General features: G+C 44.2%; 1 protein-coding gene across 2 annotated transcripts in view; it reads right to left on the reverse strand.

Annotated features, from left to right (window-relative positions):
* Positions 1–625: 625 nt before the first annotated feature.
* Rgmb (repulsive guidance molecule BMP co-receptor b) overlaps positions 626–21,799 on the reverse strand; it is a 23,580-nt gene continuing 2,406 nt past the window's right edge. For both annotated transcript variants that reach the window (XM_021149484.2, XM_029471632.1), the window contains exons 3-5: positions 19,210–19,472; positions 13,890–14,398; positions 626–1,323 (exon numbers count right to left, since the gene is read on the reverse strand). In XM_021149484.2, coding sequence (XP_021005143.2) covers positions 667–1,323; positions 13,890–14,398; positions 19,210–19,472 — 1,429 coding nt within the window. In that variant the 3' untranslated portion in view covers positions 626–666. The remainder of the gene's footprint in view (positions 1,324–13,889; positions 14,399–19,209; positions 19,473–21,799) is intronic.

Genomic DNA, 21,799 nt, shown 5'->3' on the forward strand with positions numbered 1-21,799 from the left:
GTACTGAAAAAGCGAATTGTTAGAAACAGGGCTCGTTAGTGAGATCCACATTTTAAGAATCAAAAGGACTTACAAGTGAGGGGACAACTTTCCTCTCAAATTGACACTTCAAAGGAAGGGAGACAGCTCCATCAGGAACTGAGTGCCTTGGTAAATCAGTAGCAATCAGTAGCCATGGGAAGTGCAGGGGGAGCAAGCAGAGGCGGTATAAACTAGTCACCTCCAAATGGATTGCTGTGGTTGGTGTCTGTGTATATGCACTGTACATACTAACCAGGTACACACATAAATATTTAATATATAAAAAATAAAGTGCTTTCTAAGAGGTCCCTAGGCAGGGACATTATAAAACATTTCACAAAACAGCAAAACAAAATTGATACAATCAAAAAAACACTATAACCAACATATGTGAAAACAGCCAAACACATAATGTACAATCTGGTGTTCCAGGACAAACATCTGTCATATACATGGTATATACATATATACTTTTTCACTCAATATATTATGACAATATATATTTAAAATTTTGTTATAGACAAAAAAAAAAAAAAAAAAAAAACCCAAAAAAAAAAAAAAAAAAAAAAAAAAAAAAAAAAAAAAAAAAAAAAAAGAAACCCAGAAAAACAAAAAACAAAAAAAAACAAAGACAACAAACAACTCCTACAAAAACATAATAAGGATCAAGCATGTGAATCCAAGACCAACCGGCAAATCCCTACACCCCCCACAGCTGCTGGGGAAGATGTGCCAGCGTTCCTTTCTTGGGTGCAGCGCTTCCACATCCTCCAAGGCACTGTGGGCTGCAGCAGTAAAGTTGGCATCACCAGTGGTGAGCAGGTCGAAGACACACGATTGGAAATAGATGTCCTTCACCGGCATCTTCTCGTGGCATTGGGTGCTGGCAGTCTCCAGTGTGTAGCCAGGCCAGGCCTGCACTGAGGTGGTGTGAGGCAGGCTGTGCCCCAGGATAGCAGACACCTGGCCTTGTCCATCATCAATGCATTCACTCATGGGGCAGCCATTCACACACAGCTGCAAGTCCTGGCTTTCCTCATAGGACATGGCCAAGTCTTCGGGCATCCGGATAGCGAGGGTTAGGTAGCGACCCAGCTGTCGCACAAACACTGTGGTGCCTATGTATCGGGCATGCATCTCTACGTAGCGGCCACTCTCCTTCTCCACGATGTGAAGACTCTTCACGTCACCGTCCCCCCCACTGGTGGTGCCATCTACAAAGGCGGCTGGCAGGTCATCTGTCACAGCTTGGTACACCTTCTGATCCGTGCACTCATGCTGTGCTTTGAAGATAATTGTGATCTGTGGGGTGGAAGATGCACAAGTTAACACAGCTGGGGGGAGGGTGCCATTCCACAGCAGAGTCCCCTACGCCTGCTTTGGAGCGAGGCTTGGGAACAGCACATTTATTTGTCTCCTTCTAAAACTAACTAAAGTACAGCATAGTTGGGGTGAGGGTGGAGGCTCCTGGCTAAGATGAACACAAGCTTCTAGGGACTTAATTAATGATATATCTAACAGAGCCCTGCCTTCTACAGAGATCATTCACTGGACTATCTCCATTTTGCACGACTCATCACTATTAATATAAATACTGAGAGACAAAACAGAGGCTCTTTGGGGGTGGGGGTGGGGTATCCGCAACAACTACCAATCATGTGCCTTGGGAGAGATTTCTTTAAGTCTCTTAATCAAATGTTTTGCATCAGTGCTTAATCCCTGTGACAGGGAATTATTTGGCAAGCATAGCTCTCAAGCACTGGCAGAGATAACATGCCCCAAACCTCATAACAGAAGATGGTTTCCCTAAACTCCACCAGGGGCCTGACTCCTCACAGCTTTTCCCAGCAAGCTCTTAATTTTCCAAATGAAGCAAATAGTTCAGAGAGGGAAAAAAACCCCTACCCATTGATAAACACAAAGCCTTCCTCAGTAAGACCGTCCTTGTCCTTGCTGAATCCTTTTGTTGTAACAATTACAAAAAACTCTAGCAAATGAACCTGTTCCCAGTTTTGCAGTTAGCTTCTGAGGGGAGAGGTTAAGTAGGAAGGGACAGAGTTCTGTGTGCCCCTCCCCCAGCACCAACTGACAGAGCCTCTGAGATTCAGCTAGCAGTTTGTTACAGGGTCAGTTATGCAGTAAGTTTGTTTGTTCAGTTTTTTTTTAAATTAAAAAAAATAAGAATAAAGGACTGGGTGACTTGAGTCAAGAAGGCAGACAAGCCACACACTCCACGAAACTCTGATGCCATGAGACTTAGCTCCTGCAAGGAAACTAGTCAAAACAATGGACCCTTGTTTAAGAGGCCAGAAATGCCCCCCCAAATCCTGACCACCACCCTCAAGCTCATGTCTGAAGTTTCTCCCCAAGTCAGCCAGCAGTTGCTCACACTATTTAATTCCACATGTTCCCACCGGTGGTACTTGACTGGAATTTTCCAGTCATTTCATTTGACTTCAGCCAGTTACAAAGCCTAGCTCTGAGGCAGCTGCACTGCAGCAACTGGCTAAGTTCATATCCGTTGTTTGCAGCTGCAACTGAAAGCCAGACAATGTGCTGTGAAACCCTGGGCTTTCTCTCCTAATTACCCAGAGCCACAATTTGATTTCCCGAAGACCAGCCCTTCTCACATTTCAACACCTTCTTTACAAGCCAGAGAAGGTGACTAGAGATGACTTCAGGAGAACTGCTCACTCTAACCACGGGACCTTCCCCTGTGAGGCGGTCTGAGGTGGGTATCTAAGGAGACTATAAAACAGATTTATTTGGTGGCTCTAAAGTTAGTTTGACAAGTCCCTTTTTTAAGACAAGCTGGGATTGCTAGGAGGTGAAAAGATTAAATTCAAGTAAATTCTGTACCTGGAAACACTGGGTGAAGGACAGAAAACACAACCAACACAGACAGCTAAAAGCCAAGTCAGTAACACTGTTTTACATAGTCCTGAGGATCGGCTCAGCTGAAACACAGTCAAAAACTGAGAAAATTCAACAACTCAGTAACGTGTCTTTCTGGTCTAACAAACTTGTTTAAACCAACTTGGCATTGCATGCAAGAACTATGAACATTTTGTTCACATTAGGAAGAGAGAAAAGGAATTCACTTTTGTTGGGGCAACAAAGCAGAGCTATCCAATTGCAAACCAGTTACCAAAAAAGACACACAGGCGTCAAGGCTAAGATGAGTGGAATAGTTTCATGTTTAACCAAGCCTGCTGTTTTCATTTTAAAGACCCCTCACCCACTTATCCTCTGTGATACGGCGGGACACATGGAAAACAAGTGTTCTCTTGGACCTGTACCTATCAAATATTCTACTCTACCTTATAGATTTTGTCTACTCATTTTACTTGATGAGACTTTCTGTCTGATAAAATTACAGTGCTATCTTTCAGTTGGCCATGTGTGTAGAATTATCTGTTGGATCAACATGCCAAGGGGCTGAAAGAACCTCAGAGCATGGGGAAGGGTCCCTGAGAAGTCCTTTGTAGTTTAAGTGTGTACTGAGCAGGGACCTAGATTCATAATCAATGCAGTGTAGAAAAACCTCTGGGTAGCAGTTTCACATGACTTGAGTTTTGTAATTCCACGCCACTCCTCAGAACAATTACAACACAAGCTCTCAACAAGCAAGCACTCACCTGTGACCAGCATGAAATCCATTTTAGATTGTCTACCTCTCCTGGAAGCAAAGCTGTTCGTCCGTACTAATTCTCACTTTAAAAATATACAAAATTTCACTGGAATTTTTGCAAATTCCAAACCTTAAGAATGTTCACATAGCAGCCATCACAACTCTAAAATGGGTATTCAAGTTGTTTACAGCTTTCACTCAGCACTTAGAAACTGTAAAACACCGGGCATGCTGCTTGCTTCCCCTCCACTAACTGATCCATATTCAGTAATAACTCAATTTGTCACATCTGCTCATGCCACACCATTTATTATTGATGGGTGGCATTTCTGTGCATTTAAAACATCGATGTCTTTTGTTAAGCCTCCTCCATGTAGTTCCTCTTAACCTCGCCTTAGACAAACTACTCTAGCTCTCCTCATTCATTTTTAATCTCACTCCTGAGATCTCCACCACCCACAAGGTCTATGAGGAGGAGAGGGAGGCAGCTACCAATCAACCTTTCCACATAGGAAAGACACAAGGAACTTAAGGGCTGTTATAAAATGAAGAACAGCGAGCGGTTCTCAACCTTCCCAATGCTGTGACCTTTTAATACAGTTCCTTGTGTTGTAGTGACCTCAACCATGAAATTATTTGTTGCTACTTCATAACTGTAATTTTGCTACTGTTATGAATCATAATAGAAATATCTGTGATTTCCAATGGTCTAAGGCCACCCCCTGTGAAAAAGGTGTTTGAGATGCTCAAGAGGGTCACAACCCACAGTTTGGGTACCACTGGATAAGGGGCACCTGCCTGCCTCTCTTTCCAGCCAGCAAGTAAAGGAAATACATGAAATGGAATTGAACAAGTCCTGAGGAAAATCTAGGCCCTGCCTCATCAGTATACAGAGAAATCTTCCCAAGGTACACTATTAGCCTGGAAAACACCACACTCAGGTTTTAAAACACAAGTCCACAAAGTCAGTTCTCTGTATATTCTGTAGCTCTAAATACATTGTGGAAAAACAGTTAGCAGGGTTCAGTTAGCCCACTTAGCATCGCAAGTGCAAAGAGCTTTCTGGAATGAATCCTCAACAAGAGAACTGGGCTTTCAGAGCTAAACACGGGGCTAGAAATGAACCCAAAGCAATGAGATGGACTTGAAAGGTAATTTGATTAGTATCTGGTCAAAATTCTGCCCATGTACAAGGGAGTTAAAATGAATTTTATTTCATCTAATTAACTGATATGTCCACGTTGTCAAGTCACCTGGGTGTAATTATGTTGAAAAAAACAGTAGACCCTGAAGAAGACCAAGCCTGGGCTCAGGCTCCCTCGGGCCTGCACATCCTCTAGACAGAATAACAAGATCATTCCAACAGCAGAGCACACTTCAGTACACTGGCTTTGTCTCCATCCCTAACACACCCAAATTCTACTCATGAGGCCAGTTTTTCTCAATGTTAAGAAGCTCACTGAGGAAGCTCTAGAAAAAGCTGAGGCCCTCGATGGTAGTTTACTTTATTTCCAGGGTCACCAGAGTGTGGACTGTAGCTGGGGCGGGCCTCTTCTGTGTAGGCAAGGAGGGAACTGACCTTTAGTTATATAAAAATGAGGGTAACTCTATTTTTCACTTTTGTGAAACAGGGAGGAAACACACACACACACACACACACACACACACATTTAGATTAACTTTTTGTCTGAACAATTTGATGCAGACAGAGCCCAGACAAGATTTTATATGTAGTATACTAAATGGTGGGTGGTAGATATATGCTGTCACTGACAATTTTCCCCAAAGCATCAGGGAGATGGTCTGTTAGGAAGCTGTAAACTCAATAAACTGGAAAGCAATTTTACAATCACTATTTAGATTACAACAAATATTATACTCACAGAAAGTCTAAGAATTGCAGAAGTATAAGCTGTTAAATGCTTTTATTGGTTAGGACGATGTACTAACAGTTAAGACAACACACGTTTATAAGGTGAGCAGCATATTAAAAATCTTACCCTAGATTCCTTTTAGGGTTTAGGCAAGACTAAGGTTATATATACCTTCAAAACAAAACAGGTATCAAGCATGTTTGCTTCTACAGAGCTCAATGTTCAGAGCCCTTACGGGCAGGATGCAGCCTTCAGTGTTGCCCTAGGTAATGAACACAAGCAAGAACAGGGGCTGCTTTGGCCGCTGAAGGGGTACTTGGCAGCAGATGGAGAATTAAGAAGCCAAACCAAAGGGGAAGGACACCCACTGCTGAAGGCTGCTAGGGTGGTCCAGAGATGCACCGAGCCCAGTTGCTGGAAAAAGCTCTGAGAACGAAAGCAATCTGGCCCAGGGATAACACACGAAACGGACAAGCACAGAAATGCCAACTTTCAAAAACCAGTTTCTATATAATTAAAACAAGGAAGGCGGGAAGCGTAAATAGGCAGAGAGACGGGGAAGTTAGCCAACTTCCTTCCACACAGCAGAGTAACACCATGCAGAGCATGAGGAGGCAAGCCCTCTGGGCCTGCACATCTCAGCAACTTCAAAACCTCCAAAAGTCTGGGTTCACAGTTTGCACTAGGAGGAGGCTGAGAAGTATTACAGACTAAGGCTGCCACTATTTCAGATCACAGGCTAAAAACACTTCAAAGGTTGAGAGCTGTGGTGGGGGCAGTAGGCCTCAGCTAGGCAGAATCTGTCACAGCAGGTCCCAGTTTCCAGGAGGCATCCTCTCTGGATAAAGGACAGGACTACAGATCCTCCAAGTGCTCAGGGTAGAGGTTCCACTGTTGTTCCCAAACCGATGGACAGTAGGAAAGCGTAGCCTCTGATTACTTCTCTGCATTAGGAGAGGGAGAAAAATCCTCAACGTCTTCACAATACACACACTCTTGACATCTCTAGGTTCAATCAAGTTCCCAAAGACAGAAAAGAAAAGGATTGAAACTGTTAGAATTGGTTAGTAGCCGGGCGTGGTGGCGCACGCCTTTAATGCCAGCACTTGGGAGGTGGATTTCTGAGTTCGAGGCCAGCCTGGTCTACAGAGTGAGTTCCAGGGCAGCCAGAGCTATACAGAGAAACCCTGTCTCGAAAAAAAACATAAAAAAAAAAAAAAAGAATTGGTTAGTAACTGACCAAAAAATCTCCTTGTGACTGGGTAGGAAGAGGGGAAAGACGTCAGTACCTGACAAATGTCTGTGGGTCCAGATTGAACTCTGAGCACTTTCAGGGGATATGAGAAGTTCTGTTTAAACGCTATGGTACCCATCACATCCACAGTGCAGACAGTGTGCCAACATAAGAGAGACCTACCAGAATTAGCTGGACTCCCCGCTTCCCCAGCCCCAGCCCCAAATATTGAAATAATCAGCGAAGTGGAAGAGAAAGAGGTCCCATTCTCTAGCAAGCTGGTTTCACTTGAGTTCTATTTAGGATCCCCCAGTATCATAGGTTCACTCCAAGGCTGTCTAGTTTAATCTTTCTTAGGTGTGTTAGCTCTTCCTCCTTACCACTCAGACTGAGCACTTTGTTAAATTACTCCACCCACAAGAACACAAAATCCAAACACTGGAAGGGCAAGTTTCATGGCAGTCAAAACAAATAAAGACAAACCAGGGAAGAGAACATTTTCATTGTTGGATTTTCACTGTTTCTTTGTTGCAGTTTCATTGTTTCAGTGTTTCATTTTCATTGTTGTACACAGTTAGGTAACTCTCAGACCACATTCCACAGAGGCAGAAAGTGTTTGGTGAGCCTTAACTGAAGCCAGCAGCAGCAACATCACAAGGGAATTCGAACCAACCACCAGCGTTTCCTTCTTCATCCTTGCCCTCAAAAGGTTGACTCAAAGAAAACTGAACAGGGCAGAGAGAGACATTTGGAAACTTGACAGTGAAACAAGTTCTGACTCTCAGTTGTGTATCAGACTTGGCTTCCTGCCCTTGCCTTAAACGATGGAGGAGAGCGGGTTTGCTTTGCAGCAGCCGAGGCTACACCACACAAGGAATCCTGCCTGGCTTGGACAAACCTGTTTAATTTCACTTACCAAGGGGGATTTTTAGAAGGTCTCCTCCTTCCAAGGGCATCTGGGACTCAGGGAGTGGGCAGTGTCAGGAAGGAAGATTAAAAGATGGCAAAGAACTTCTTACCCAGAGTATTTTAACACATGTGGGAAAACCAGGAAAACACAGCATAAAGACTAAGCAAGGAGGCCATCCTTCTAACAGAATGCTCTTTCACTGTACACACCAGTCACCCAGTGAGAATCCTCCTTTCCCCTTTCTTCTCCAACATGCACTTGGAAAGCTTTCTGCCTCTGGGCAGTGTACAGAAACTATACCACACCGTAGTTCCTGCGGCTAACACCTTATAATCAGTACAAACAACAGCCCTTCGGAAATTGAGAGGGACAGCGGACCCGGTTTCACCCAGAAGCAGAGCTCATTTGTTCTTCTAAAACCCATTCTTTAACATTTCAGTGCTGCTTCTAAGATAAAAATTCAGGAATGACAAAAATGTTTAACATATTACTTAACAAGGGTTTTAAAAATTAGATGGGACCCTGAAAGTTAATCAAGACAGTGACGGTGGAGATACGGATGGTGGGCACTAACTGTGGGAGATGGGAAGCCAAAGTGCCAAGTCCCAGGAGCAAGCAAAGCAGAAGGGGTTCACCTTGGATGATGGCCCGTGACACACCCCCACAGCAGCTGCTCTCTCTGTATTGCTTCCTGACACCTGTGTCAACCTGCTAACTAATGTCTCTGGGAATCAATGCATTCTACCAAGAAGCTCTTAAGACAGCTGGGTCTGCACACAAATCTACCCTTTCCTGATGCTGTACGTTTCAGGTATGTGCCCAGACAATGCAAAGGCTACATTCACCCCTACATCTCCTACATGATGATTAAGAAAAACAGACAAACAAACAACAACAACAACAAACCCAAAGGCAGCAGCACCAAATTAATGACATTTTTATCAGAAATTATTACTCCAAGGGAGCTACAACTATAAACTAGTATCTTTGTAGTTAAGAAGGATCATACGGAACAAATGTATATATCAAAAGCAAATCTCAGATTTCAATGACTAGATACTTCTAAAATTAGGCCCCTCACCACCATGCCTACCATCACATGCAGGAATAGGGTCCATACTTCTAAGCACAATTCAACCAAAGCGAAAGAGGAACATCGTCATTGATAAAAATAAAAGGTCACTACTGTGTAGCTCACAGGTATCTATAGTTATTAAAACAAATCGTTGTAGAAACTTGGATACAAGAAAAAAAATATTCTAAGGTGTGAGGTCAAGAGAGGACCGATTTCCAAACCTCGATCTGGAGATGCATTTAAAATGACAGCTGAAAGCTTGTGCAACGTGGGCATGTCTAAGCAATAGATAATAACCCAGAATGCTCTGCATGGCCACTCTTGCTGTGCAAGTGTCTAAGGGCTAGCAGAAAGAAATGGTCACAACATGTTCTAGTGCTGCCAAGCACTGGTGGATTTTATCAGAATGGAAACCTTAGGCTACACAGCTCGAGAAAGACATTAGCCAAAAAGAAAGAAAACCAAGCTCTCTGCATGTCTGATGGAACCTCTCAGAACTTCCAAGAAAGCAGCTAAAGAATTTGAGATGTATAGATATTATGAAATTGTTTTGGCTAGGCACTGGGCGCCGCCCACAGGATAGCAGGAGCTGGTAGCCACTGTAAGAACTAGAAGTGTCCTACCTGGCCAATAGTTACCTGGCTCAGGGAAGCCCAAGGAACAACCTCTTTCTTAAAGGCAACCTGCCTTACAGCAAACCCTTTCTCTGGCTCAAGGAAAGAGCCCAGGATGTGTGGTTCCCAATCTTCCGTACTTCTAATTTGTTTACATGAGATTTAAGTATTTTATAGAAAACCAGAGAAGTGGGAAAGAATATGATTACATACAAATTAATGGGAAAAATAAAGCAAATGAATACTTGTGAAAATCATTACTAAAAACACAGCCATTGTTAGGTAGGCAACAAAGTATTTAAACTGAGAAGTACTTTGAAAGGCGTACTTGAGAACCTGACTGACTTTTAGTTTCTATATTACATTCTACCAGTTTATCATGTGTTTGCATGGAGAGCTCATGCGGGAATCAGGGCACAGTTTGTAGAGTCGGGCTTCCCCTACCACTTTAGTTCCAGGAGCTAACCTTAGGTTGTAAGGCTTAGCTGCAGCTGCTTTACCCACTAAGCCATTTTGCTAGCCTGAGATTGAGGATTTAAAAAATGTCTACTTTCATTTTCATTCTTTGTAGGTCTGAGGAGGTAACTCACAGGAGGCAGACTCTTCACCACTAAACTCTACTCTTCTCTCGGAAACTTGAATACATGGGCACATACGAAAGGATCAAGAAGTTTACTTTTTAACCACCGTCTGAGACCATGCATTTACATATCCTCTCTAAGGACCTTTGTTTAAGAACAGAAACCCAAGACATTGAATGGGTATGTTGAGTCTGAGAGTGGCAAAGAAAACGTGAAGCAAGCCAGGCGTCCCTAGGATAGGTCACCTGACTCCTCTGGGGCATGTGAGGTACAGGCCAGCCGCTGCCATGTGGTTCTTGGAAATGACAAGGTGTGACTGCCTCTTCCCCAACAGGAAACCCTTTTTCTCTTTGTGCTCCTAACGTCAGTTGTAGTGCCATTCCCCCCCCCCCGCCCCCCATTTCACGTTCTCAGTGCCTGCATGCCTGCATCTGCCTCTCACAGCCGAAGGTGGGGAAGATGTCTATCTGAGATGAGGTGATGTGTGTAGGTGTGCCAGAGACTCTTGCAGCCCCGGGGTGGAGAGATGAAAAACTTGCCCTGGCTCCCCACCCTGAGCAACATATCTACCTGGCAAGCTAGTCTACGCTTATAGTCTCTTCCAGCGAGCAAGGGTATAAACAAAAACATGGAGTCTCTGAGAAAAAATACTTGTGCACACTGTGACCACCTGGAAAACAAGCCCTTCTTTACCCATAGGGAGGGGAGAGCCAGTGTGTGGCAAGAGGAGTGGATGAGGAGAGATAAAGCCACATTAGACCACAGGCCTACCTGCCTTAATTCACTCACTGCTCCTACGAGAAAAACGTGTAGTTAATAAATGTCCCAGAGGACAGTGACTTCATCTTACTTTAATCTGTTTCAGTGTCCTTTGGTGACAGGTGGGAGATATGTTTGAAAGAGAGACCTCACTAAGTTCAACTTGCAGGGAGCTGGCTCAAGAAGCCTGGTTCCCAGAAGCCAGTTGTCTTAGCATTTCTCACAGTGAGATGCATGGATGTTTCAATGTCACTTTAGCCTCTCAGCTGGCTTTCCACCTGGCATAGTTACTCTTTAAGTACACTGATACAGCATGCAGGGCTTGGAAAATGCCTGAGCACACAGGGAAGGTTGAGCTCAGCTTTGTACAGTGCTGACTCACTCCACACTGGTCTGAGTAGGTCCAGCAATTCTCAGTAAGAAAATGAAGTATACCTCCGGAAGACTGGGTTGGTACCCTACTGTTTATCGGAAGGGTTCTAGCTGATGGAATAACCCCTAGTGGATTCCTATAGGACAGAATTTGGGGATGGTGTGGAAAGCAGGTGGCATCTAGGTGGAAGGAGCTGGCCACCTCCCCATCCAGTTACACCTTGTCCCTAGTCTCAAAGCTTGCAATCTTTCTTTTCTTTTCCTCTCTCTGGACACCTGGATGCTTGTATCTTGTCTTGCCTGAGGCTCAAAGCAGTAGATTCAGTCAAGCTAGGACTAAAACCCAAATGACCCTTCTCTCCTTTTTGCTGCTTCTCCTCAGGTACTTGTCACAGAGATAAAAGGGAGAAGGCTGCCGTGTGCTGAGATTCACATGAAGAAAAACCTTTCCTTTTTTTTTTTTTTTTAATAAAGAGAAGGCATTTTAAAACAGATTTAGAAAAGAATTTAGATTTTGCTTAGAACGTGTTTTGTAAGGCACCAAGCCTCATTGCTATTAGTTTTATTACCACTTTTTCTTTAAAGTCCTTAAAGGCAGGTTTGCTGCATAATCGTAGGCCTTTGCTGATTTCAGCAACACGTACCATACTGGCCTTGAGACAGAGCATGGAAACTGGCCCTTTGGATACAGGGGCACCCTGGAGAACACAAAAACTAAAGCCGAGCAGCCCAGCCGTTGCTGGGGTGGAGGACCACGGAGCAGGGCTGAGCGCATGGGGGCAGGGCGCTAATGCACAGCTGAGAAAGCACACAATCCAGCTGCTGTCCTCTGGAATCCCTGTCAGAAGGGTCTCCTCCATTTTGAAAGAACAAAGAATTTGGCTTTTACCAGATCAAGAAACAGACCTGTTTCTTTCTTTTTTTTTTTTTTAATATTATTATTAGTTTGCTAATCTAAATTGTTCTCTGTGTGTATATGAATATATAACAATTATTTAATTTGAACAAAAGTCTTCCAAATCCTCAGCTATTTGAACAATGGATAACTATTGCCATGTTTGAGGTGTCTTATGACTGTTGTAACCCTAGACTCCTAGACTTTTGGCAATGGTCTAGCTTACAACTTCATAATCATTTGTTTTTTAATACACACACACTATATGGCTATGTATCATCGTAAGGGATTTTGTGTGTGTGTGAGTGTGTGCTTTGAGTCATATGCACCACACACATGCATATGCACATGCACATATATGTAAGTGCCTTCAGAATCTAGAAGAGGACATCAGATTAAGGATCCTGAGTCACATGGTTGTGAGCTGTCAAGCTGGTGCTGGTAACTGAACCCAGTCTTCTGCAAGAGCAGTCGCTGCTCTTAATTGCTGAGCCATCTCGCCAGCCTACTAATCATATGTCCTTATAATCTAACTTTTACCAACCCAGATTTAGTCTGAGATCTATGAAAGAAAAGTTATTTATAAACATATAGAGCCAGAGAAAGAAAGCTTTATTTTGAGATGTAGAATGTGCTAAGGCAAGAGGCAAGCCTGACATTTTACAGGTTTGAAGTATAAACATTTTGGAGATCCCCTAAAGTCTGCTGTGCTGGAACAGTCTCTGTGCTCAAGAGCAATGACTTCTATTTTTAGATTTGTGACACTCCTGGGTGTCTCCAGATATCTCCTGAGGTGTTGTAAAATTCCCTTCACAAAATGCCAAGTAAAATAATTTAAACTCACTTAAAAATATGCCACACATTTGGAGGCAAAGGCAGGAGTCAAATGAACAGCCACAGGACTTCAAAAGATTGATCTTGGTCAATTATATTTAGTCTATGACAACTAAAGAGCAGATATAATAAATACAGGAAATTAAAGCAAGATGAGATAGTCTAACTGTGGTGTTCGTGGCTGGGGAAGACAGGAAAGGAGGGAGTTTAGTTGGACACTGGGAGAAACTCCTTTGACTTTATTTACAAAAGGTAAGTTACTTAGCCCTGACTGGTACTTGGAGACCCTCCCCATACTCTCTTCCACCTTGCATTGCAGGAAGACATCAGTACCTTGCAGCTGGTATCAAAGGTTTCTCCCTATACATGATCAATTTCTTCAAAATCAACAAACAAGGAGCACAGACACTGGTTCAGGGTAAGCCTAACTTAATTTTGCCAACTTTCTTCTTAGCTTCTGACTTAAAGTGTTAAAAGAGGGTGTGAGATTACACAGGGCTTATATAGCACTGTTCTGCAACAGCCAATCCTTAACTTCCTTGGTTACCAAAAGGTTAGTAACTAAAGCACCATTGTGGGTTTGCCACTGGGAAGCCTGGCTTATGGCCATGACATTTACTATAGCTTCTAAATCTCCAATAAAGTACGTTTCCTGATGGGCCACTGCCCCAGGCTTCACAGCTTTCTTTATTCAGAACACCCACTTTCATCATCGGATGAATTTGACCGTGGATTTCTTCGGGAACAGTCTCTCTCACACACATGAGCTCTCACAAGACATCAGTGGGGAGGGCACATGTTTTTCTCATTAAACAGGCCCGCCTTTTCTCCCTGGAGAACTTGATTTCACTGTTTATGTTTTATCCTTCCTATCATTGTCTACTTAAGTTTAGACCCACATCTTACATGCCAGAGAAAATTTCTCATTAAATAATTTCAAACCTTTACCAACCTTGTTAATAACTTTCCAAGAAGATATACAAATGGTTCCTCTAAACTAGGCCTTTATAACAACACATTTTATAAGTTGTCTGAAGAACCGAACAACTTGAATGGAAAGGGGGGTGGGGGGGGAAGATGCATACTCGCCTTGTTTGTAGCAGTTGCACTGGACCCGGGGACCACAGGCACGTTCGTCACTTGAACCGAAAGGTAATTGTTGTCTATGAGTGGCCAGGCCCCTTCCACTTTGCATGTCTGGAAGTGATCCTTGAAAGTTCGAAGGTGAGGATCTCCAAACAAGCCACAGAAAAGGTAATTGGGAGGTCTCTGCTCCCCTCCCCCATGTTCTCTGACTCCCCCGTGGCTGTGGTAGTTACAGGGGTCATGGGTCACTTCCGGATTGGTGGAAGATGTGGGTCCATCCTTGGAACAGTTCCTCTGGCTCATGAGATCACTGATGCCTAACACAGCAGAATGGTACACCAGGTTGCCTCGGCAGGCTTTTGAAGTTCGCTGGGTGCAGCCAGCATAGGCGCGAAGTGCCTTGCAAAACTCAGAGTCAAACCCATCAGCGGCAGAGTTCAGGTGTGCAGTCAGGGCCACGAAGTCTGTGGTACATTTCTGGATTCGACATTGAGTAGGCTGTTGGCAATCACCTATGGGAAAGAAGGCAGGATCAAGCATGCAACTGGATCATCACTTCCTGGCCAGCATGGGAAGATGCCATTCTCCCTAGGAACTGTCTTTTCTATCTCATATACTCCCATCTTAAGACACCTTCACAAATAAGGTTATATTGTGTTATTACGTCTCTCAAATGAAGCCACCAGGAGAAAAACTGGATACAGTTAACTGAAACTTTGAAGCTTGGCCTTTGGTAACTGAACAAGAGTCTAGTCTAGAAATAACCACCAGGTTAAAATTGCAAATGAAATATTGTTTCTTGTTTGCTATTTTGACAAAGAGTCTTCTGCTCCAAAGCAAAGTCAAAGATATGGGCTGTTTTGATTTTTTAAAGCTGTATGAGTAATCTGCTTTAAAAAGCAGTGGGAGAGATACACTCTGCACACAGCTATGATTAAAGCCTACACACCCGAAGAAAGGCTAAAATGCTAAATTATAGTTTGTTTAAAATATCTCTACCTGGTTTTGTATGGCTACAAGGTTAGAAAAACCAAAAGAAAAAAAATCAAGTAGTAAGTCACTGTACTTTCTCCGAAGTACATTACTAATAAGCTGCATCAAACCGTCCAGCCACAACGCCTCAGCTCCTATAAGACCTAAGTCCTTGGCTAAAAAAGTGATTCACCTGACCAAGAGCCAACTTTACTTCTCTCTTAACATATGTCTGGCACACAGATCTCAAGCAAACCACAAGCACAAGACAACTAAAAAAGTATGCCACATCAAAATTGTTTTTCAAAGTGGAATCAGAGAACTGTAGAGTCAAGAATTCCTAGTGTGTGTGTGTGCTTGTGAACATACACAATTCACTTTCCCTTTTAACTCAATTAAAAGAAAAAAGTTAAAAAAAAGTTTAAAAACAGTTTAAAGAAAAAGTTAAAATGAAAACCCAAGTATAAAAAGTTCTGTATTTAAAAAAAAAAATCCAAATTATCTGTCACTTGTCTCTCATAGAGCAATTCATTAAATGTCTCAAAGCACAAGAGAAAAAGACAAAACAAAACACTGTTAGTCATGTGTACCAATTGATTACATATTGTTTCAAAAAGGTTTCCTGAAGAGAAACACTGGCCTATTTCAAATTGTATAAAATGAACTGTAACATATATTTGTTACTTAAAATTCCTTCTAGGTGTTTAACTTATGGAAGGAAGGCTTAACATCTTCACATCTTAGCAGCATCCCCTTCTAAAGAATGTGCAAGTTGTTGTAACAGCTGCATGGTTTCTAGGCATAACAATGTCTCACATTTTGTATTGGGGGGGGGAGGGGCTGACGTCACTGGATTATCCACTGGTTTTGGCTAGTTGTATGTGTGTGTTTAGTATATGTATGAGTGTTTTGCTTGCACATATGTCTGTGCATCAAACGCATGCCTGGTGCCCTCGGAGGCCAGCTAGATGATGGTGTTGGATTTCCTGGAACTAGAGTTACAGATGGCTGAGCCATTATGTGGGTACTGGGAATCACACTGGGATCCTCTGGCAGAGCGGCCTCTTAACTGATAAGCCATCTCTCCAGGGCCTAGCTTTGTTTTTGTTCGGAGACAAGGCAGGTTTCATTGAATTGTAGCCCAGGCTGACTTGAACTTGCACTCTTTCTGTATCAGCTTCCAGAATGTTGGATTACAGGTGAATGCCACCATGCCCGATTAAAGTCAGTCGGTTGTTTTTAAATATGTAATTATTACAATATGTGGATACAATAAACTTCAGGATATCAGTACTTAAATTTTCACCTGATGAAAAACATCATTTAGTAATCTCTATATTGATTTGAAAGGTGCCTGAATGTTTTTAAGTTTTAATTAAATGGTAAACTTATTTCTGCTTTAGCTGGAGAGAAGTGTGGGAGGGTAACAGTCTGTCACTGTTGTGAGATTTCAAAGACCCAGTTGAGCCTTCCTTTTCGTGTTTACCAGAATAGAGAGGATTAAAATTATTTTACTATTTTGGAGCTATGGACTTATAACACTCACTAGACCACTTTAAAAAAAAATGACAAAGTCATCTTCATGAGCTTGGTCCATTCAGGGCTTGTTCAGTGCAGCGCTGACAGAGACAGCTCGATTTACAAGGTCCCTGTCTCGAAAACAAATGGATTTACTTTCAACTACTTCTACCGAAGAACAAAACAATCAAACCATTCACCATCCATCCCATAAGCCTTCAAGGGAAAAGGGCACCCAAGGTCTTGCCTTGTCCTGGTGGGATTGTATACAACTAACTTGCATTAAGGTCAGTCGCGTTAAGGTCAGCCACTGATAGCTGAAGAAGCAGCAGCGGGTGGCAATGAGACCACTCTTCTTTTAAAATAAGATACACAGCAAGCACAAAACCAGTAAAAGCAGGGCCAAGATCACTCCCTAAGGAACAGCTCTTGGACCTCAAATAATGACAGCACTAGAACTTTCCGCTAAACTTGTAGGGCCTATTTGTTCTTTTTATGGTCTATAAAATCTATCTGAGCACACAGTTACTTATAATTATTTCAAATAGTCATAAAATATCAAAAGTGAGGACAGCAGGGAGATACAGAACCCCAGTGTTTAGGAGGAAGAAGATGCAGCATTTATTCCCCAGTGTTCTTTTGTTTTTGTTCCCACCCCCCATTCTCAAGCTTTCCTTTTTTTACGGTGGGTAGGTGCTGACTGCTTAGAGATCACATACAAAAACAGCTCGTTTGCTTTGGCTGAGGGGCCTAACAGTCCTTGGCTGTGTGAGGATCAGAGGGAGGAGGCTAACTGAGGAGAAAATGCTTTGAGGTCAGCATTTTCAGCTCCATCACAGGCTCCGGTATAATGACTAATTTGTAGCATACACCCAGAAATATCCAAGCTTCATGAATTTATAATGACAATGCACACTTTGCCTGTTAGAAGCGGTAATGTAAGCCTCCTGTCAAAATGCCAAGACAATGCAGAGCAGAAACACTCTCCAGGATGTGGCCATGGAGGGCCTGAGTAAGCAAGAAGGCCTGTATGTGATTTTCACTCATGAACTGCAAAGGTCTTCTTAGAATAAAATCATAAGATAAAGTACATGTGAAAATAAGCAGGCCATCTCCCAAGGGCAGAATTCAAAAGATGCACTTGCAAAGAAAAATGTCGTATTCTGGTGTCAGGTCATCTACAATTGGCGTGTCTTGTACTTTCAGCCAGTTACTGTAAGTGCTAAAGGCTTCGTGGTCTAGAGCTTTCGTTTCATTATTTTTTAATGAACATAAGCAAGACAGCTTCCTTCACACCAGGACGACGGCACAATTGCCAGGTTATCGTAAAGGAAATGAGCTCTGCTGAAGCTGAATTGAGTGAACTATGGAGCCATATGGGGCACAGCGGCAAATGATATGGACTCAGACGTAAAACATATGGCGGTCCATCTGCAAGTAGCACTGGCTAGGTTCCCTGGTCTGGAAAAGAACCCCTGCATTTCAAATAGAACTACTCTTCAAAGAGATCTCTCAAAAGCAGCTCCGCTTCAGCAAGTTGTTCACAGCAATGAGACCCTTGGGTTCAATCTAAATGTGTGCGAAGTCTGAGTTACTGAAAGGAACCTTGTGGTCCAAAGCATCTCAATTCGGTAAACCTTTTTAGTCCAGTTTCTCATGTCTTTCACAGGGTAGCAAGGAAGTCTTCAGGAACTACATACACTCCGACCCTGTCAGGACCTCACAGCAACTGGAAACAGTTTCCCTTTCATGAAACGCACAGTTTGACATAATGGATACATATTTCTCACCCCAACACTCCTGAATACTGGAACATTAACAAAAAGTTTCCATGAAACCGCTTGCAGACATTTTTCTAAGGTTCTATCTAAAGCTACTAATTCAAAGCCTTAATCATTCCACAACTGGCTATTACATTAGCACAACTAGTCCATTTCCCCAAGGGACACTGGTACAATGCAGCTGTTATAACACCTCGAAGAATTGTCTCTTCAATGTTATTTTATCCCACCTAAAAGGCCTTTCAGCTACTTTAGCACGGTTGGTATATCTTATCACATAAAAAGTTTTCAGTACAGCTAAGTGATATTAAACTAGGATTCTCCAGATTCAGCGGAAGGGCCTCCAAAGAAACCTATGTAAAACAATGATCCTTTTAATTTTTGTATTATAGGGAAATTAACGCTCTAGGCAAAGTTCTAAAAAGATACGGCACTTCCTTGTAAAGAAAATAAAAAATAGGCATCACACAAGGGTCAGGGTCAGGTATATCCATCCGAAGGGCACATTCCTTCCTCGGCAGGGGCCATGCAGACCTTCACACCACAGCAAGCATCTGTCAAGCCCGCTAGGAACCGAAAACACAAGGCTACCCTCAAAGCACGTCTTCAACTCGCCAATCTCTGCTCTCAAAGCAGCATTCGCAAAACCGAAAGACATCCCGGTTAAGTTTCTTCGGAATTTACCCCCAAACTCGGGTGCAAATCTTTGCACCGTGTGCGATTCCCGGCTTTGCCGCCACCCCCAGCTGTAGAGGAGAAACTGCACAGGGCTCCCAGTCTCCGCTCGCAGGCGACCAGGGTGGTGGAAACCCGATCCGCAGCGGGCCCCAGTAAACACTCCTGCTGAGAGCAGTAAAGGCCCGGGGTGTCGGTCCCGCTCGCGGGCCCCGCACGCTGGGACCCGACCACCGGCTGTCGCGGGCGAAGGCCAGAGGCGTAGGGCAGGAACGTGAACCCGCGACGGTGAGCGCCCTGCTCGCAAGCCAGGGCCGTGGCGTTCCGGACCCAGAACAAAGCCCGCGAGGCCCGCTCCCCACCCGGCCCGCGCCTACCTGCGTGGAGCAGTCCAAGGCTGAGCAGCAGCAGCAGCAACAGCGGCGGCGGGGGCGACGGCGGCCAGAGCCCGGGGCGGCGGGACTGCTCAGCCCCGGCGGCGGCGGGGGCGGCGGCGCAGGAAGGTGCTGCTCTCACGCCCATGCCCGTCCATGCAGGTCTCGTGCGCTCCTGCGAGGGCGGCGGCGCGGGCGCAGTGGCTAGGCCGGGCCTCGGACTGCGGCATGGGCCGGGGCGCACGCCTCGCTTCCTCCTCTTCCTCCTTTCAGGCCAGCGTTCGAGACCGGCCGCCACCGCCGCGATGAGCAGGGCGTCGCGAGCGCAGGGAGGCGGCAACAGGGCGCAGAGACATCGAGACGGCCGGACGTGGCGGGCAGGCAGATAGAGGCGGGAGAAAAAGATACAAAGACCGTGAGCGAGCGCCGACGGCAGCCGGGAGCTCAAGGGCTGAGCCCCAGCTGGCGTGGGCTCGACGTGCGTGGATCAGAAGGACCTCACCAGCCGGAGCAGCCAATGGCCCGGAGAGCTCCGCACCGCGGCCTGCACGGTCAATCAATCTCAGCCCCGCACTTTAGCTCCGCCCCACCAGGCTCCCACCAATCCTTGGAGGCCCCGCCCCCGGCCAACCTCCTCCTTCACTTTCCATTGGCTGCGAGCGTGCCTCCCGCCCTCGCGTCTCACTCAAGTTCCGTGTCCGCCGCCCGCGGGTGGGGCAGCTTCTTCAGGGCTCAGCCTCCCTCCTGCCGGCTTCCTTGTGCTTTTTTTCCTCCAACCCTTTCCGCGATCACGGTTTTCTGTTACCCAATAGAAATGGGCGACAGCGAACCGGCCTTTAACCTTTCCTTGAATTAATGAGCTTCAGGTTCGGCTTCCTCCTAGGTTTTTGGTTTTTTTCTTCCTTGTTTTAATGACCCTTCCCAACTCCTTTTCCTATTCCTGAGGGATTCAGCTACTTGCAGGAAGCCAGCGCTTTCCCAAGCTCTGTGTAGCAGGTCCCCCTCAACCCCCAACCCTGTCTCAGCCAATCGCAACTGTTGGACCTTGTAGCAAATTTGTTGGGGTCTCTTGGCAGAACAAGAGTCTATCCGAGCTGCGTTAGATACTCAGATGACACCGAGGTCCGTAGCAGATGATGGGTGGACTGAGCTCCCAGCGGAATTCGCTGGCAGCTGCGTTGAGGCTCTGGTGTTTTGGTTTCTTTGACATTTTCCCAGCTTCAAAGCGGAGAATGGGAGTCAGGGATTGGGCGAACTTCAACGTGTTCGGTTACAAGGTAATTAGATTAATGAGAGTGGTGAGTTTTTATGCAGTGCAATTATGCCACGATTTCTTGTTGCTCGGTGGCTTTTCCACAAGTTTCCAGTCTATTAAATTAATCCAATGGTAGGTCTGTTTCTACCTGAGTTGTCCTCCAAAACCTGGGGCAAAACCCCTCCAACTATCTCCAAGGAAAAAGGCTAGTAAATGGAGACAAAAGAAAGCACTTGTGGAGTTGACGATAGGATCCAATTTGTCATCAGATAGTGTGAAGTGGCATCTCCTCTGGAGAGTGGCGTCAGTGCTTACTTTCCCCCTGCCTCTGCCATTCTCCAAACTGTTGAGGACTGGCATTTAAAATGCACTTAGCGCAATCTAAATTACAGTTTGCAACTTCACCTGCTACATTACCCAGAATCTCTAATTAGGAATCTCCTATCAACTACAGGCACATTAATATTCCACATGTTACAGTGTGCTGATCAATGATCAAGGGTAATTGGGGGGCAAGCCTTAAGTCTCCCCATCTTATTCATTAGACACACTGTAGATTCCTCAAACCACCAGATCCCTAATGAAGGAGACCTATCTGTTTTTACTGTAATCTTTCATTACTTATTACAGGCCATGGTGATTCAAGTGGTAAACACACCTTTCACTACTCAAGATATAATCCAAGCCTTATGTCTATCTTTAATATGCTTAATAATAGCCGCAGAGTTGCCTGGAGAAATGACTTTCCATGGGGGGAGGGCTGGAAGAATCTGTCAGTTTTACATAATGGTGTATACTAAATGCTATCAGGACAAACATTTTTACCATCTTGCAGTTACTACATATAATAGATGAAATACAGCTCAGAAAATATTAATAAGCATCTTTCTTTTAAAGAGTGATCACATGATACTCTTCTTAAAAGTTCTTTTAGCTTGGAGCTGGAGAGATGGTTGAGTGGTTAAGATCAGTGGCTGCTCTCCCAAAAGACCTGAGGTTCACTTCTCAATGCCCACCGGCAACTCACAATAGTCTGTAACTCCAGTTCCAGGGGATCCGAGTCCCCTTCACGTTCACAGGCACCAAACACACACATGGTGCACAGACACACATGCAGGCAAAATGTTCTTATACAAAGATTTTAAGTGCTTTTAGATAGCTGATTAACAGCAAAGTGTAGAGTTTTCTTACCTCAATATTTAATTATATCCCCAAACGTACATTAGGCTATTATTACATTTCATATAAACAAAAGGTTAGAGATCAGTACATTCAATTTGGAGTCTTTCTGCTGATGACTTTGCTTTTTCTGCACTATCTTGTATTTTTTTTTTTTTT

The sequence above is a fragment of the Mus caroli genome, chromosome 17 (assembly GCF_900094665.2).
Source record: "Mus caroli chromosome 17, CAROLI_EIJ_v1.1, whole genome shotgun sequence".
In the NCBI taxonomy this organism is placed as follows: Eukaryota; Metazoa; Chordata; class Mammalia; order Rodentia; family Muridae; genus Mus; species Mus caroli.